This window comes from Tympanuchus pallidicinctus, unplaced genomic scaffold (genome assembly GCF_026119805.1).
Source record: "Tympanuchus pallidicinctus isolate F22 unplaced genomic scaffold, pur_lepc_1.0 scaffold16, whole genome shotgun sequence".
NCBI classification, from domain to species: Eukaryota; Metazoa; Chordata; class Aves; order Galliformes; family Phasianidae; genus Tympanuchus; species Tympanuchus pallidicinctus.
This window is the reverse complement of record NW_026294679.1, coordinates 3,371,357-3,389,252: the sequence shown is the minus strand read 5'-3', so window position 1 is coordinate 3,389,252 and position 17,896 is coordinate 3,371,357. Positions and strand designations below refer to the sequence as shown.

Below are 17,896 nucleotides of genomic sequence, written 5' to 3'. Positions count from 1 at the left end.
CAGGGAAGCCATCCAACAGCAGCTCCCTTTTGAGTTATCCTTGTCTGGTTTCCACATTGCTCGGAAATATATGAACAGAAAGGCCAAAAGGGCTTGTGTGAGGGCAGCACGAGTCCTCTGTTTGGCTCACAAAAGGGTTGAACTGTGGTCCCATGGGTTGACTGGGCTCATTGCATCTATTAGTTAGGTCTGGCTTTTGAGCAAGATTCACCTGCGTGTTTCATTGAAAAAAAAAGAAAAAAAAGCCACTTTAAAATGATGAAATAGTAAAAGAAACATCCGTTCACATTGCTGTTTTGCAGATGGTCATACTTGACACTCTTGGGAAAGAGGAGCTTGTTTTAGCTTTTCAGAGAGCTGTACTTGCTTTATTTGGTGCGTGCATGTGCCTGGGTTGAGTTATCTCAGCCAAAGTGAAGTTCCTTTGCTTTGTTTCTTTTTTGTCATTTTTAGCATCTCATTTCTGGGGCTGTGAGAACAGCCACCCATGGTGACTTCTGTTCAACACTTGAAGATAGTTTTCAGCTCATCTGTTTTCAGTGAATCACCTAAAAACAGGCTGCCCAGAGAGGCAGAGAGGATGGATGCCCCGTCCATCCCTGGAGGTGTTCAAGGCCAGGTTGGATGGGGCCCTGGGCAACCTGGTCTGGTATTAGACATGGAGGTTGGTAGCCTTGCATGCAGCAGGGGGTTGGAGCTTCATGATCCCTGAGGTCCCTTCCAAGCCATTCTATGGTTCTGTGATTCTATGATTCTATGAGTAAGCATGCACTCATCTTTAACAAAGCTGAAATCTCATCCCCTAACAGAAGGACAAGCTCAAGGATCTTGCTGAAAAAGGAGAGATGTGCCGAGATGCGTGGTTCAGTGTTCAGCCCAACTCCTTGAGATAGCCATCCTACAGAATAAACTCATTTGCTTCTGGTTAGCTGTCTGTGTAATCCACCATTAGTACAAAATGCAATTAGCGAATCGGGGCTTCACTGGATCATTTTGTCCCATCCTCTGCCCCAAAGCTTGAGCTGGGAAAGGTCTCAGGGAGGAGATTGTCCGGCAGCAGAGCTGTTGAACAACACGTCCTGGCACCCTGCTGTGCTCAGTGAGGATGCCTGCTCAGAAGCAGAGGCTTTAGCTGCCCGAGCAGCGCATTACGGCCCTTATGAATACCCCACATTGCTGCTCTCATACGAACCCGGATGGAAGGCTCTTTATCTCAAACCAGAACTGCATGAAAATTAGCTGGGGCTGGGGAAGCAGCATCTGTGTTATCTTTTTCTTAACCCTGCTTTACCTCCTCTCAACATGTAAATCCTGTTGCTAATGCGATTTAATGCACAGAAACCTCAGGAGCAAAACCTGCAGATTTTAGAGGGACTTATAGCTCTGTTTTCTCAGTGAATCGTATCATTCCTATTCAGCTTGTTTTGCTGCGATGTGCACCTAAGGTCGTGCAACTGTGAACCTTCCTAGTTCTCACCAGAGTCATTCAGTGATATTTCTGTGCACATAAATGCACCCTAGCCATAAGTTAATGTATCCCCTGTTGACAAGTACTTCCCACTGGTGCCTATTACTCTGCCCTGGACAATTGCATTCCAAAATCAAAGAGCTCTGCGCGGGGACATTACAGACCTGTGTCCATCTGATGGAACCACTGGCTTTTTTTGTTTGTTTGTTTTTTGGACCCTTCCATTTCTGGTTATTGTTGCCCTGAAGTCCTGTCATTTCAGACATGGTTCTCTGGCCTTGAATTTGACCAGGTCATCTCCTTAGTCTGCTCATTGTTTACAATGAGTGTTCAGAGTGTTGGGTTGCATGGACATGGCCACTTCTGGCTGCAGGCTCTCTCCTTTCTGGGGCTGCCAATGTGAGCGATGTTATCTTACACTCGTGTGTTCACCCTACATTGTTTTCTATCCCTCCAGCTCTTGCCAGCTTAATAGGACCGTAATTAGGTTTACTCCCTGCAGAATTCCCCTCGGTGCTACCTACTCTCAGCCCTGCTCACTGGGTATTACACCTCCCAGAGGTGACAAGTGCAGCTCCCAGTAGGCTCCAACTCTCTCTGTCTGTCTTGTATAGTCCTGCCATGGACTTGCAAGTCAAGCAAGAAGGATTTTTAGATCAACTTCTATATTCTAACATAAGCTTTCCTCCTTCTATTAATATAGGGCACACTGATGTATGCATAATGGAGGACTTGATATACCAGATAAATTTCTAACCTGGTGAACACAGCCAGTGCTCAAGGAAAGCTCTGTAATGAGGTTGGTTTTGCCAAGAGCAGCCTGTTAAGCAATCAGGAGTGAGATTAGTCTGGAACTGAAGTATCTTGATGATGGGGCGATGCTGGTGGCGGGGCTCAGCAGCAGGAAGGTGGTGGCAGGTTGAGAAAGGCTCTGCTGACCCCCAACTCCATTCCCAGGTGGTAGCTTGGGTTGAGAGAGCTGGACAGTGTTTTTTCCAAAGAACAAATGTTAACAAGTTGCTGTGTCAGGATCTAGAGGCATAGGCAGGGACAAAATGCAGGCAGGTGGGTTTGAGTGACACAGACTGGGATGCCTTGGGTGGGCAAATTTTCACCAGCACCATCCTGGTGATGTATCCAAGAGCCAGCCATGGCACTAAGTGCACGTGTTGAGAGCTTGGCTTGTTTCAAGCAGGACCCAAATGAGGTATTTTGATGACAGGAAGCCTTCAGTTCAAACTGGTCTAAGTATCATCCCGTATGCTAGTTCACAGCACCCTGAATCATAACCACAAGCTCTTCCTGAACTCACACATTCTCCTCCTCAACCATGCCTTTGAGCAACTGCTGCTCTTACAGAGCACCTCCACCACTCTTCAGAGCTGCTTTGCAGAAGACCAGACAGGAGCTGCATATTGCTGGATTCTCCTTGCAGCTATGGGAAAGGCAGCCTGGAGAGCTCCATCCAGCCCTGTGCCTCATGGGGTTTCTTTTGAGGGCTGGGGGAACAACGAAATCAGTTGGGCTGTTTCTCTAATAGCAAACCCTGACACCAAGTTAAATAAATGGGGCACCAGCCTGTCTGTGTCAGGCTGCCCAAGTGCTTGAGCTGTCCAAGTCTGCCCTGTGGTTTTGGGATTCCTGTTAGAGATAAGTTTGTATTTCCCCTCGTAAGTACCCTTCTGAGCATCCCTGGGAGAAAAGGGATCACAATCATTAAAAGAGTCGTTTGATAGCTGGAGAAGCCTCAGGCTTTTTGACTTTGTAAACGTGTCACTTCTAGTAGGAACTGAGTGGAGACATCACCTATAACAAATAGCATTTCCCTGCCTGGAGCAGCATCCAGGGAAAGGGAAAAAACTGTGTACTTTGACTTAGAGAAGCACAGAAACAGGTGCTGCCAAAAGAGTGGAAGAAATTAACTCCAGATCTTTCCAGGGATAATGTCCTGTTTCCAATCCCCTCTTCACTTGGCTTTAAAAACTTTGATTAAAGTAGGTCAGTTCCTCCTTTCGGCAATGCGAGCACCGGCGCAGGTCCTGCAGGACTGCAGCATTCCAGCCCTGTGGTCTCTGGAGCTCTGCCTTGTTCCCTGACCAGCTTTACCTGTCTCCCACTGAAGCACAAGCACTCAGCAGCTTTTCCCCGTGGCTGCTGGTAGCAGTGTGTGGTGTTTGCTCACTTTGTTGCAAGGTAACAATGACTTTTCCTCTCCACACTTTGAATCCAAAAGCAGGGGAGCGAGTGATGGAGCATGGAAGTCACAATGTGGATCTATATTCTGCCTGGTTTTGAGTGCACAAGGAAATCTTATCTGGATGCATCATGGTAACACAAATCTACTTGGATGAAGAAGCAAATTAAGTGCTGTGGGCTTAGACAACACATACATATTTTCAACTATTGGACCCCAAACAACCATTAAATCTCTTTTTGATGGCTGATGAATGTTACACATTTTTGTTTTAATTAGAACAAGATTGTAATCCATACTTCAGTTGAGTTCATTACACGTATAAGCCTAATACAATCAGGAGATCAATTGGTCATTAGCTAAGTAAGTCTACTGTAATTAACATTTACAAAAAACTTTTAATTGCGTATCTGTCCTTCACAGCAGGTAATGTGGGAAGTGGGGCTTTCTTCCCTTCCACTGCTGGTGTACTGGAATCCATTTGCAGGGAATGTACTGTGTGTCCTTGGCTTCTGACCAGTTAAACTCTGTTTACAAGAGCTAGCTGGAAAAGACAGCAGCTGCACCAAAGGCACCAAAGCACAGAGAGCTTCCTGATATTGCCCATCCTCCCTCAGGGCAGCTGGCGGAGCTGGATGGGCTGGATGAGCATCCTGCTGCTCTCGTCGAGACCACGATGGCAAACTCCAGACAGATGGGTGCAGTGGTTTCTCAATGGAAAGTGGAGCTGGAGGATGCTCGGGGGAGACCTTACGGCTTCCTACAACTACCTGAAGGGAGGTTGAGTGAGGGCGGGTGAGCTTTTGCTTCACAGTGATAGAATGAGAGGTCACGGCCTCATGAGGGAAGATTCAGGTTGGGTATTAGGAACAATTTATTCTCTGAAAGAGCAGTGAGGCCCTGGCACAGCTGCCCAGGGAGTATTGGGATCACTGTCCCTGGTGATGTTCCAGACCCATAGAGATGTGGCACTGAGGGACGTGGGCACTGGGCATGGTGGGGGTGGCTGGGCATCTGAGAGGTGTTTTCCAATCTGAAGGATTCTGTGGTTCTATGATTTCACATCCTGCTCTGCTGTGGCATCCTGGCATAGCACAGCAGAAGCTCATGGGACAGCCTCAGCTAGTCAGTGAACCACGGGACAGCTGGAGCAGCAGCCATCATCCTCCCTTCTAATTAGCACTCTGAATTCAATTAGTGTCATCAGCCAAGCGGGATCTGTCTGCTCCAGGGATGCTCACAAAGAAAGAGCTCTCCCAGTGCTGCACCACAACACAGAAGGGCTTTAGTGGCCATGCTTGGGGTAGGCTGCATGACGTGAGCTCACCTGGGAGAGAACAGCAGCAGTGCTGCGGTGTGGTGACACAGCAGCCCCTGTGCTGGGTGGGCACTGACACCCACACCGAGTGGCCTGGTAGGGGTCACAGAACAGCTGTGGCTTTTGGCTGAGCTGTGACAGCAAGATGATCCCTTTCACAGGGGGAAGCCCCTAGATCTCTTCCAGAATTGCTTCTCCACAGATAATAACAAATAGTCCCTTCATACTTAGTGACTGGGTAGTGCTGCTTTGGCCTCCCTGAGAAAAATTAGCATCCCTCCTCGAAGGGACAGAATTATGCTTCTTCCTTATGCAGACTGCATAATTCACCATAATTTTATTATCTCTGTGCACTCAGAAATACACCACATGGCTCTTCTGTAAGTGGAGAAGATAAGAGGCTATACCAGCATGAATTTTCTTTAATAAGATTACACTATGATAATAGGCTACTGGAATAATTTAGCTCCTAATGATTTTGTTCTTTCTTGCTTTCCCCATGATCAAGGGCAACATGCATTAAAGTTGCAGAGGCTTTTTTAATTATGCAGTAGTAAGTATGTATTTTGTGTAGCAGCTTTAATGATTCAAAGGGAATTTTTGTTTTTGTGGGAAGTACTTATTTGGTGTTGCCATTTTCAAAGCCATGCGTGTGTGAGCACTCGTGGGCACGTGGTCTCATTTCTGCAATATATACCAGCCTTGTTTTTTTGTGGGAAAAATCCAAGTGTTGAAACATAACACGGCCAACCGAGCTGTCTGGAAGGGGATCAAACTTGTGATGCTTTAATCTGATTTAAAAGTGTATATTGAACATTGTGAACGGCTTCTTCGCGCGGATGAGTTGCCCAACATCAGGCATTCAAATCATGAAACATTGGCTTGCCTCCCTTGGGGCCTCAGTTTCCCATCAGAAAAACAAATGGAAGAGTGGTTGGGACTTCTAACCTGCCTGAGAGCTTCTCCCACCCAGTTTAGACTGCAGCACGGGAGCGCCAAGAGGTTTTGTTCCCTGATGTTTGCAAAGCTCTGTAAGATCTTTAAAGAAGGAAAGCAAAGTATTATTTTAACATTCCTCTGCTGATTCCCAGGGGCACTGCTGGGTAACTGCTGTCACCTGGATTACATCCAGTCCTGGGAGAGTAATGGGAGCTGCAGTCCCACCTGGCACTGATGGCTTTTCTCTCCGTGTTTGTTTGCCCTTCGGTGCTATCTGAACCAACCCTGCTACATGTCAGCCTCCTTCAAATCGCCCCTTTCTGGCCCAAATACAGCTTAATTTGCTCTGATTTGAACAATGGCTCTTCAGTTTAATTTATATCAACGCAGTTCCTGCCTTAAGCTGGGAGGGTGGAGGCTTGAGTGTCACCCAATCCATCAGTCAGAGCCGGATGTCGCTTTGCAATTAATAGATGGTTTGTACAGACTGGAGTGGAAGGAAGCAGAACTCTGTGCTCAAACACTTTTGAGGTTTCCCTGTTTGTTTCCTCTTAAAAGACTTCTCGCAGAGACGTGCCCCCCACAGTCATGTCTTCCTGGGGAAGAACAGCTGCCTCAGCTGACGTCATCCAGAGGGCAGAATCCACACCAGCTGGCAAACGGTGGTCAGCATTTATCCCTTCTCCAAGGGCCTCTCCAGGTCCACGTGGAGAAGGGGAAGAGAGGTGTCCAAACTTTGGAGCCCTGTAAACGATGAGGGATTCTCAGCAGATGATGTTTGCAAGGCATGATGGTGGGGAATGTATTCCAGCTGGGATTGGGTGTTTGGGGACTGATGGAGGGCAACCTCCTTTCAAGCATCATCCTGCTGTGCTTGCTAGGGGGAGGGTTGTGTAACCCGGCACTGGGAAATGCATTAGCTGCTTGAGCTCTGCCTGCACAAGGTCTCTCACTCCTTTTCCAGCAGATGGGAAATAGGAGCAGAAGTTTTCCAGCTGGAAGAGGCAGTGGAATTGTGGATCTGGGGAATAGGAAAGGAGTGAGAGAGCTGTCCTTCTCACACAGCAGTGGTGGCAAAAGCCTTTCTCTGCTGCCCTTAACCCTATCTGGCAAGGGTAGAGCTCAGTGAGCACGTCCTGCAGCCATTCCCCTGCCAACAACTCCAAACTGAGCCCTTCAGTTAGGAGCTGGCTTTTCACTTGCAGCTTATCTGGAAAGCTAAATCAGAGCCCAGATGGCTTAGAAAACCCCAATGAGGTCCAACCTGGACACGACTCTTGCCATGCACATTCCCATGCTCTTTCAGCAGGCTGGGGACTCTCTGCCAAGAGTGATTTCAGAGGAAGCTTGGAAGGAAAGCCCAGCCCCTCTGTTATCCCTTCTTCAGAGAACGTCTGGTGCCCGTGCCATGGGCAGAATAGCTGAGAGAAAGGGCTTTCATGGAGCTGGGAGCCAGGTCCCCCTGTCCTAGGATGTGCCCTCTTCCTCCATGAGTCACTCCATAATTGAGATTAAGACTCTTGAGGACAAAGGGGATGAAACAGCTGCCTCTCAGAGCTGCTGTTCTGCTCCCTGTCATCGTTTGTTTTGTTCATAGGTCTGCAGGCATGTTTTGTGTGCTTTCATCCCTGAGTTCCGCTGCATTATTTTGGGGCATTGGTATGCATACCTGCACGGGGTAGGACTGCCACTGCTCCCGAATGTGGATGCATGTCAGAAGCAAAGCAGTTTATGTGTGTATACATCTTCATAGCTTCCAGGTGAGCCAAAACGCACGGCAAGCTGGAATGTTAAAATATATCCTTCACTTTGCCAAGAGGGACGGATGCTCAGGGACTGTGAAAGTGCCCGAGGAACCAAACCTGTCCTGGGATGCTGATACCTCTGCTGCTGGCTGCATTGCTGCACACGCCAGGAGCTCAGAGGTGGCTTTGCAAGGTGCAGTGCTTGCAGCAAGCACACGTGTGTGCTCAGAGCGAGAGCCGGGCGCCTGTGGTGTGGGGCTGAGCTGCTGGCAGCCGGAGCGCTTCCTCCTCCCAGCTTGCTGGAAAACATGACTTCTAATTAAAGCCAGATTATTAGTCTTGGCCTCTATTGTTAGCGTTTGCATTTGGAGTTTTCTTCTTCTTTTTTTTTTTCTCAGTCCCTTTAAAATGTCTGGATAGATGCTATCAAGGTCGATTTGTTTGTGATAGAGGAAACGCTTTCACACGGCGGCTAAATGTTGTCGGAAAAGAGCAGAATTAATAGCTGCTGGCTTAATCCTGATTAAACTGGCAGCTGGGAGATATTGATCAGCATGTTCACAGCAAACGATCCACCTCTAATTCACACAGTCAACGAGCGGAGGGCTCCAGTTGCCTTAAACCGTCCCTGTGTGCTGGCCAGCTTGACTGACAGCAGGATTCCCAGCCTATCTGCACACCTCACGCCTCGTGCCACGTGCTGTGCTGCACTGTTAGGAAATGGTCGTGCAGGTGGCTTTGGTCTGGCAGTAAGTGAATCTTGGACCCGTTCCCAGCTTTGCTCTGTGTAAGAACTCTGCTGCTGCTTCCACTGCTGCCGGCTCTTTTCCCACCCGTCTTTTTTTGCTTCTGCCGTTGGATTTTTGGAGATGGGTTGCAGGAGGATGCACTCAGCTTCCCAGCCCACCTGTTTGGTTGTGCTCTGACCCCCATAATGTCATAAACCAGAAAGTGCCAGGAGAGGGGAGGAGGATCAACCCGCCTGACTTTCCAGCTCAGGTGCTTTGTTATTCTCCCCAAACACATGTTCCACATTAGAGGTCATGCATTCTCACTGTGGACACTGCCAGGCTGTGTTTCCAAGCAAAACAAATTGCTTTGTCTTAAATATTCATAAGGTCGCTGTGTTTTTTGGGCCTTAGCTGCTGCACTAAGATTGGGTTTCTTGATTTTTGCCTCTGATGACCAAGTTACAATCCCAGAATCATTAAGGTTGGAAAAAGACCTCTAAAATCACCAACCCCAGCCCATCCTCACTATGCCCACTGCCCACATCCCTCAGTGCCACATCTCTGTGGCTCTGGAACACCTCCAGGAATGCCAGTGCATCACAACTCTTTCTGAGAACAAATTGCTCCCATCACCCAACCTGAACCTCCCCCCGTGTGCACAGAGTGCTGTGCCACCCTTCCCAGATCTTTGGGCAGAGGGATGTGAGAAGCATTTCTTCCCCAAACTGTGCTTCAGGGTGGCATCAGATTTCACATTTGTTTTTCTGCAAAGTGCTATTTTTACATTACTAGGCTTCCTGTGAGGTTTAATCCTGTGACATTTCGGCCTTCTCATAGAATAGCTGGCAAGGGGAATTTATAAGACGCTGATACTAATAACAGCAGGACCAGTGGCTGCTCCTTGTGTCTATCGTATTAGGATTGTGCAGATGACAGGAGGAAATTTGCCTCTGGACTCAGGACCCAGTACAGCTGACCTTTCACCCAAAGCCCAAACTGGGGATAAGTGACCCCGAGCACCTGAGCTGAGCTGCCACTGGCACACAGCTCCCAACATGCCCGAGAGGTGACATCCATCTTCAACGCTTCTCCATGTGGACACATGGCCACAGCTCCCATGCTAGAACACCCAGCAGCAGTGATCCCCACGTCACTGATCCCCCCCAGCCTCCAGGCCGTGCTCCTGCCCAGTTTTCTTGCACGTATGGTCAGAAATGTGCTTTCCATGAAGGTATCAGCTCTATGGTGGCTCAGTGATCGTCATGGGTCCCTTCCAGCTTGGGGCATTTTATGATCCTACAATATCTAGTTTTATCCTCGGAAAAGCCTCATGTAAAACTGTTGTTGGTGTTACCATAACCATGGTGATAGTAATACCAAGTCTGATCTAGAATTCCTTCTTCATGGTGGATCTCAGCGCTGATCCACTTGCACAGCACTTCTGGAAAAGATCAGTGTTTATTTCTCCAATGTCAGATGACAAACTATTTTTCCACTGAGCAAGAAAGAGGCACAGAAGGAAGTGACCTCCCCAGTACCTCCGGCAGCACCGCAGCCAGAAATAGCAGCTGGCCCTCCCTGTGCTCACATCCACCCCTGCTCTGCTCCTGTACCGTTCACCTCGCGTTGGATGGGATGGGGATTCCTCACCCTCCCAGGTATCCAAACAGAGATATTTCTCCAGATGTTCCTCCTCGTGGCACGTGACAGCCTTGCTTGAATGTCCATTGTATGTTATAAAGATAGGCCCTATTATAATCGCTGTCCTTGGGCAAACAAGCTCAGGCTTCCTGTTTTCCTTGTCAACCTTATTTCTCCAAATGTTCTCCTGTAGGTGCATCACACAATAGCTGACTTTAAGCCTACACTTGTATCCTCTGCCATCTGGTCTGGATGATAGATTGCCGTTGGATGGCTTCTCTCCAGGATGCTGACCATCCCTTATGTGTGAGCACAGGGCCAACTCGTCCTCCTTGCATCCAAATTTAGGAAACGAGTGCATTAGCAGCAGATGAGACACGGAGCACCAACATATGAAACCTATCTGCCATAGGTGAGGGGAGTTAACCTGTTTAACAGCTGGGGACACAGGCATAAATCAGAAGCCTTGGCAAAGTGATGGAGCTCTGGCTTTACTGTGGAGTGTGGCTGTTCTCTTTTTCACACAGCAGAGACTGTTCTCATCTCTGAGATTTTAGGCTGTTTGTACATTCAGGCTTTGGTGTCCTTTCTGCTCTCCTTGTTTGGTGGCTTCACCCTGTTCTCTTTTGGCAGCATGCTTTGGTCTCAGAAAGCACAGTGTTGGCAAATGCTCGTTCTGTCACTCCACAGGGGGCACGACTTCTGCAAGGAATATTTTAGCATATTTGCAATTGAACTTTCTTCATTCCAGCCTGGACATGTACAGCTTTTCTTTGCTGGCTATTCAGTCATTGAGCACTTGTAACTGCCCACAGCATTTTTGTACTCAGCAGAATGCTTTCAGGTCCCGCTGAGGTGCCTGGTGAATGGAGGGTGTGCTGACAAGCAGTGCCAAGTGCATTCATGTCTCTTGCTGCTCTTTACCTCTGAGTGTGGTGCCAGGATTGAACTGAAAGAGTCTGCTTTTTCCATAACCTGCAGCTGCCTGGGCATTCTGGGCATTGCAGGCACTGACATCAGGCAATGTTGTGGTAATGATAGAACCATGAGAGCTGGAGAAGATCTCTAAGATCCCCAACCCCAGCCCACCCCCACCGTGCCCACTGCCCACGTCTCTCAGTGCCACATCCCCACAACTCTGGAACACCTCCAGGGATGGTGACCCCACCACCTCTCCCAGCCTGTGCCAATACCTCATCACTTTTTCAGAGAAGAAATTGTTCCTAATACCCAACCTGAACCTCCCCACATGCAACTTAGGGCCACTACCTCTCGTCCTACCACCTGGGAGAAGAGTTCTCCTATGTTCTCCTATGTTAGGCTCACATTTGCTTTTGAATGTTTGGTGACATTTCCTTCCTGCATTTTGCACGTCACATGGACAAGTAAGTGATAATGTGGGCAGATAGGTGGTTATTTTAACATCTGGAGGCAAAAGAAGGAAATGCAGTGTAGGGGGTGGCTGAATTATCCATCAGGTGAGAAAGCAGAGGTTACTGCTGTTCCTGAAGTCTGCGTGTTATTTCTGCTTGTTTTACTCCTCTGACATGCAGTGGACAATGTGAATCTCCCCTCTGCCTTGGGCTGGGTGATTTTCGTAGCAATTAAGAAGAAGCAGCTTTGTCTTTCATGTTTGATAGCGTGCATGCACACATTCCCCCCTTCTTCATCTTGCAGCCATGGTATCACTGACAGTACGACAGAAAGTGTTCAGTGCACAGAACTATTAAAGACGTAGCTCAGATGGTGCTGATGGGAGGATGACATCTCCTGAATAATTTATTTTAACAGGGAAGATTTGTAACGCTTAAGTATTAGCAGAACTCTTTGTTTTAACTCTTTCTGGGGCGGATGCTCATGGCTCACACGTTAGGTCAAGCAGAGGCTGGCCTGTTTGAGCACACGGTGGGCATCTGCTGTCAGCCAGAGCCACCACGTCCCTTGGAATTTCCAAGCATTTGTTCATGGTTAGTTGGAGGTCCTGCAGTTTGCACAGGAGCCTGGAGGAAGGAGAGTGCTCCGTGTGATTGTGACCCCAAGGCTTCAGAATGCCTAATGGTGTGCAGGTGGGAAAAAGGGACCTGGGGTGTGATTGGGTAACACTGAGTGCTTGCATTCCTCAGTGCACTGCTTCTCATTCACAGGTCTTCAGGTGTCTGAAGGCTGGGTGGTTTGGCTCTGTTCATACATGTTGCACTTGCAATAACTGGTGAGTAACTGGTTTGTGCAGGGTGACAGAGACATCACTGAATGTGGATGCTAAAGGTAAGCCTTTGGGCTTTCCTTGCAGCGTCAGTCTTGGGACTGCTGTGGCTGCTATCAGAGCAGGAGCACTTAGTGTGTAGGGTGTAGAGCTGCAGGCACAAGGCTTGCTGTGCCAGGAGGAACTCAGCAGAGGCCCTGCCATTGGCTCCTTGCATACATTCAGTGGAAGCTTTGTGCAGAGGACATCTTTGCATATCAGCAAACAAGCCAAGTTTCCAAGCTTAATCTGGCATAAATACAGTAATGAGGTAGAGATCAGCTCTAGGGGTTTCATCAGTTTTATTCTTGGCTTTGGTGTTAAAAGGTCAAGATCATTTCTGTGGCGATTGCCGAAGAGGTCTTTTCCTCCCTCCTTTGTTTAGGCACAAGGCACTGCACACAGGGAAACAAATGCTGCGGTCGGCCTCCTGGGATCAGTTCCTACTGCAGTCAAAGGAAGTTCTCCACAGAAAGCAGGGCCCAGAACTGGCCCATACAGGATGGGCAAAGCCATTACTGAAGTTGCTGTGTCCTCACCCTGCATTCCCCAGGTGGCTGCTCCCTCCCCAGGGGGGCCAGGGCTGACCCTCCAGCAGCTGTTCTCCCCTTCAGTCTCATTGCTTTGCGATGGCTGACACTGCTCTCCAACCTGGGGAGGTTTTTCCTCAGTCCCAATTTTTGGGGGCATTAGCGATTACTTCCAAACATTTCAAACTCGATGGTGATTTCCAAGAGAGCTGTATGGCCTCCAGAGGAAACGCTCTGCATTTCTTTGGGTTTAAGATTTCAAATGCATGGCTAAACTAAGCCCTATGGCTAGGATTGCTTCTAGGCAGATTGTGAGCCCCTGCACAAAGGTAGAGCCTGGAATATGCTCACAGCAGTGACCTGTGTCACCATGAAGGACATCCTTCACCAAGCACCTTCACATTGGGTGGGAGAGGCTGGCAACGCTGAAGCCATCATTAACAAATCTTAGCAATCATAGCAACGGATTATTTGCTAATAAATGTGCACAAGCACACAGATCCCTGTCTTAAATGAGACTGATCTTTCCCATGTTTCCTGTCATGGTTAGAGGTGGTTTTCATGTTGTTGTGTTCTCTGCCACCTCGGTGTTTTGACTCCTTGTTTCTGAATGTCTTCATGTGGTGACATTACTGCCTAAGTTATTCAGTGCTTCTGAGAAATGGTTGGTTGAGTAAGAGGTTTCTTGGTTTCAACCAGAAAAGAAATACTAAAATTGTCTTTAGAAAGTGGCTTTTATGAAGAATAGTTCATATGTGCCACAAAAGCAACCAGAAAGGACTCTGGGTGAGATTTAAAAGGACTCATCATAGAATCATGCAAACGTTTGAGTTGGAAGGGACCTTTAAAGATCATCTGGCCCCGTTTGCTGTGAGCAAGCAGCAAGCTGTCCTGCTGGCCTTCCCCAGTTGCTGGCAGAGCAACATTTGGTGTGCAAAGTCCTGGTTTGTGCCACCAAGGTCAGCATGGATGTGTCCTCTGCAGCCCCTCCATGGAGTTCTGAGCTGGAGAGATGCAGCAACTGCTGCAGAATGCAATGAAACAAGGCTTAGGCTGGGAAGCGAGGGGGGATATTGCTCTGCTGGAAAACCGTAAGGAGAGGGTTATAAAATTATCAGGCCTGTAAATTCCAGATGTGAACCATATGATTGCAAAGCCCTTCCCTCTGTCCTTGCTGAAATCGACTCTCTGCTAAGCCTCAGCCGTGTGTGTCTGCCTCGAGAGCTCAGCTCTCCTGCCCCGTGTCGCACGCACAGTGGGTGCCTTGTGCTGGGAGTAAAAGGGCTTTTGAAAAAACATTATGCAACTGATGAAGTGTTTGCTTAGGATTAGGTGCCACAGTTAGTGTAAGCATTAAAAGTGTCTCTGGCCACCGTCCTGCACCGCAACTGCCTCATGTTTCCTCTCATCTGATCTGAAGATGGATGGTCATCTGGTTGGAATGGGTTTTGTCCCATTCCCTGGGCAAAAAGAAAGAAATGAAAAGAAAGAGGAAAAAAGAAAAAGAGTGACTGTATTTTTGAAGGTGGAAATGCATTCGGCGCAGCAATGCTGGGTGTTATCAGTATCTGAGCTGGGCTTGCTGGGAGCATTCCCAGCACAAGTGCAAAAGAAGCAAGACTGCCTGGAAGTAGTTTGGGGTTTTGTTTTGCAGTGAGGAAGCGTCCACGTGTTCGGGGCTGGAATGCAGCTCCATGTGGGAGCCTTTCCACTGCTGGGCTGAGGCCTGGGGACCTGTGTTGTCTTTCAGGGAACGATCGAGTTACACGCCTCGAGCTTTGCCATAGTAGCAGAGGAAGGGAGAGCACAAAGGTTATGGAAAACAAAACATTAATTTTCTTGACCAGCTGTGTTACAAGCGGAGCGCAGCTTATTTATACCCCTGGCATACCGTCCGTAAATCAAGCCTGCTCTCCAGCAATGCATTTAATGAGAACTATTAAATGATTTCATGATGTACTCATCATTACCATCTGATAAAAACCAGCGCTCCCTCCAAGGACCAGGACTTTCCAGTCGCAGCTTTTACACTGGTTGGAAGTAGGTTCAGGGAAACAAAGCCCTCAGCAGCGTCAGTTGTGTTCTGCAAACGTCTCCCGGGTACATTGTGTCTGGCAGGATTGATCGTTCCTCAGGCCGAGCTCGGATCCTTTCAGCTTTTAATTAGGGAGATGGGCTGCTGACGTGAATAGCAGTTTGCTTTTATATAATACCTTTCACGTAGAAAATGCCCCGCTCACATCTCGCTTCCATCAGCCCGTGCAAATCTCAAAACAGATCGCTGAGGTCGGTGCTGGCCGAGCCAGGCTGGAACCCGGCCCGAGGTGCACAAAAGCAGTGCGAGCTGCAGGGCGGCCATGCACGGGCTGTGCACGCTCCTTGCTCTTGCAAACCAGGGTGTGTTTGCTGTTTGTGTGTGCAAATCAATCTGATGGGACGGCTCCCCGCTTTGTGCTTCGTGCATTACATTACATCCAGGCACAGCAACCCCATCCCACAGCCACCAGGAGGCCGGCGGGGCGAGGAGCCCCTTCTGCTCCTGCATCCCACTTCCAGTGGGACAGCAGCATCCACGGCCCTGGATCCCAGCCAGGTTTCCAAAGGGCCAGGCTGGAGCCGATTGCTGAGCGCAGCCCTGTGAGGACTCCTTTGTCAAGGGCATAGTGAAGCATTAAAATCATGGGGATAGCTAATTTATGTGAGAAGGTTTTATATGAATCAATGGGGAGGGCATTGTTGCCCAGAGGCTTGCCCCTCTCTGAGTGTTTAATTGCTAATCAGAGGCTGGGTTCAGCAGTTCCCATTATCTGATGCTTTCTATCTCGGTCAATAAAACTGGAGAGGCTCATGCTTTGTAACAAAGATGTTTATCTTGCCCAGATTTGTGGGAAGCAGCTATCGTTTCTTGCCACAGAGCTTTAATGCTGCAAACAGTCGTTGTGACTTAGTTTCAAGCTGTGCTTTGGAATGGGGGCTGGGAGGAGGCTGCCTCGGGCTCCAGGCTTCCTTTGGATTTAGACCTATGTAGCATCTCCCAGACTTAGGCTGGGGAAATCGAGGTCCGAATGTTTCCTTGCTCTCCTGCCTGCCTTCCATTGGTAACTTTTTCCCCATTCAAGCAACTGGCCCTGTTGTCCCACATAGGGACAGTGGGTATGGTGGTGTTGTGTCACCCGCTGAACTTGGTGATCCAACCTTTATGATTCAGTGAAGTTGCTGCCAGCACTGCTGGGCATCAGCACTCTGCAATCATCAGCTTAAACAGCCTCTTATTCCTCCTGGGAAGTAATAAGTAGTAATGCCTACTGGGTAGGCAGCATAATCATGTCGATGAAGAGGGAATATGTCTGTGCAGGTGGTACTGAATTCAGCACACCAGGAGCCCTGTGCATTAAAAAATCCTTTACTTCTCTCATGTACAAACTAAAAAAACAGCAGTGTGAACATAGGAGCCTCCTACAAACAGCTCCTAGAGCCACCCTGGCATTCCATGTGTGGGTGCAGTTGCCCTTGCTTTGACATCAGAGTTTCCCAGGGGCTCCATCTGCACTCCAAACCACTGCTGGGTTTTTCCCAGCAGAGCAAGTTCTCATGAGTCTGTCACCTGTCACAGGTTTGGGGCTCAGTTTGCACTGCAACCATTCTGCTAATCCCTGGAGTACTTTCAGAGTGGAACATAGCAGTGGTTTGATACAATAGGAAATGAAAAAAATAAAATCAAATTACCACTGGAAAGCTAATTAGGGATAGTGTAATTGGGGCCTGCTTTTTGCAGAGGCGTTGCACTTGTCTAAGAATGGTGTCACCTCTGCTGCCCTGTGCTGCAGCAGCACTCCATGATTGCATTAGTATTGATTGAAGGCTTGGCTATATCAGCACGTTGTCCTCAGCAGAGTGGGGAAATCAGCACGGTTTCACCATAGTATTTATTACTGTCTGCTGCTAATTACGTAACAACCCTGGCGTACTCCAAGGGCAGGTGTTGCCTGACCAACCTTGTTGCTTTTTATGATGGTGTAACTGCATCAGTGGGCAAGGGAAGAGCCACTGATGTCATCTGTCTGGACTTCAGGGAAGCCTTTGATGTGGTTTGTGTGACATCCTTCTCTCCAAACTGAAAAGGTATGGATTTGATGGGTGGACTGTCTGTCTGTGACACTGTGGGTGTCCCTCTTCATTGTGGAGTCGTTTGGGCCAGATGACTGTTAAGGGTCCCTTCCAACTCAAACAGCTCTCATGATTCTATGATATTCTGCATAAATGTTGACTAAACATTTTGCAGGTCCTTCCTCATGTTATTTGTTTTCTTGTAATTTCCACATCTCGAATATTCTCTGAGCATTGCTCATTGGGTTAGCTGCGAAAGCACCACAAGTCCTAATCTGGGGTTGGTGTGCTGACCTGTAAAAACTGCCATAGGATGCAAGCAGAGGCTGCAGATTTCACAGAATCATAGAAACACAAGGTTGGAAAAGACCTACAAGATCATCCAGTCCAACCATCCACCTATCAGCAACAGCTCTCACTAAACCACAACCCTCAACACAAAATCCAGACGTTCCTGAACACCTCCATGGTCGCTGACTCCACCACCTCCCTGGGCAGCCCATTCAACTGCCTGAAAAAAAATCTGATTTAAAATCAGATTCCAGTGACTGAGGCTGAGACAGCTTTAAGAACTGTAAGTAGTTAAGGGCTGGATGGAAAGTTCTTCCTCTACTGCCATGGCAGTAGGACCTTCATCAAAGCATGGGTTTGATGGAGACCAGAGAAACAACTAAGCAGAGTTAGAAAACTATTGGAGCCCCCGGAGCCAGGATCCAGGCAGATGTCTTCCAAAGTCAGAGTTTATGGATTCCCTCTAGCAATTAATCCATAGTTACACTTTGTAATTTTAATTTTGCAGACTTGCCCACACGTTGTATAACCGGCGTTAAGACCGGTGGCACTACAGAGAGAGCTGCTCTCTGCCTGTTTTTACTTCAGGCCTTTTTGCCTCTTGTTCTCCAAGATTTTAAAATTGGCTCATATTGAACTGGTCTCCAGCCAACCAATTTTTTTCTCCTGTAAATAATCCTTCTTCACCTT

General features: G+C 48.2%; 1 protein-coding gene across 6 annotated transcripts in view; it reads left to right on the top strand.

Annotated features, from left to right (window-relative positions):
* LHPP (phospholysine phosphohistidine inorganic pyrophosphate phosphatase) overlaps positions 1 to 17,896 on the top strand; it is a 68,453-nt gene that overhangs the window by 40,877 nt on the left and 9,680 nt on the right. Inside the window, exon 7 of one of the 6 annotated variants that reach the window (XM_052676870.1) lies at positions 7,517 to 7,679. The exons of 4 other annotated variants lie outside the window; for them this stretch is intronic. In XM_052676870.1, coding sequence (XP_052532830.1) covers positions 7,517 to 7,601 — 85 coding nt within the window. In that variant the 3' untranslated portion in view covers positions 7,602 to 7,679. Of the gene's footprint in view, positions 1 to 2,171; positions 4,065 to 7,516; positions 7,680 to 17,896 lie in introns of those variants that run through there. One more of the 6 variants, XM_052676872.1, reaches the window with a different exon arrangement.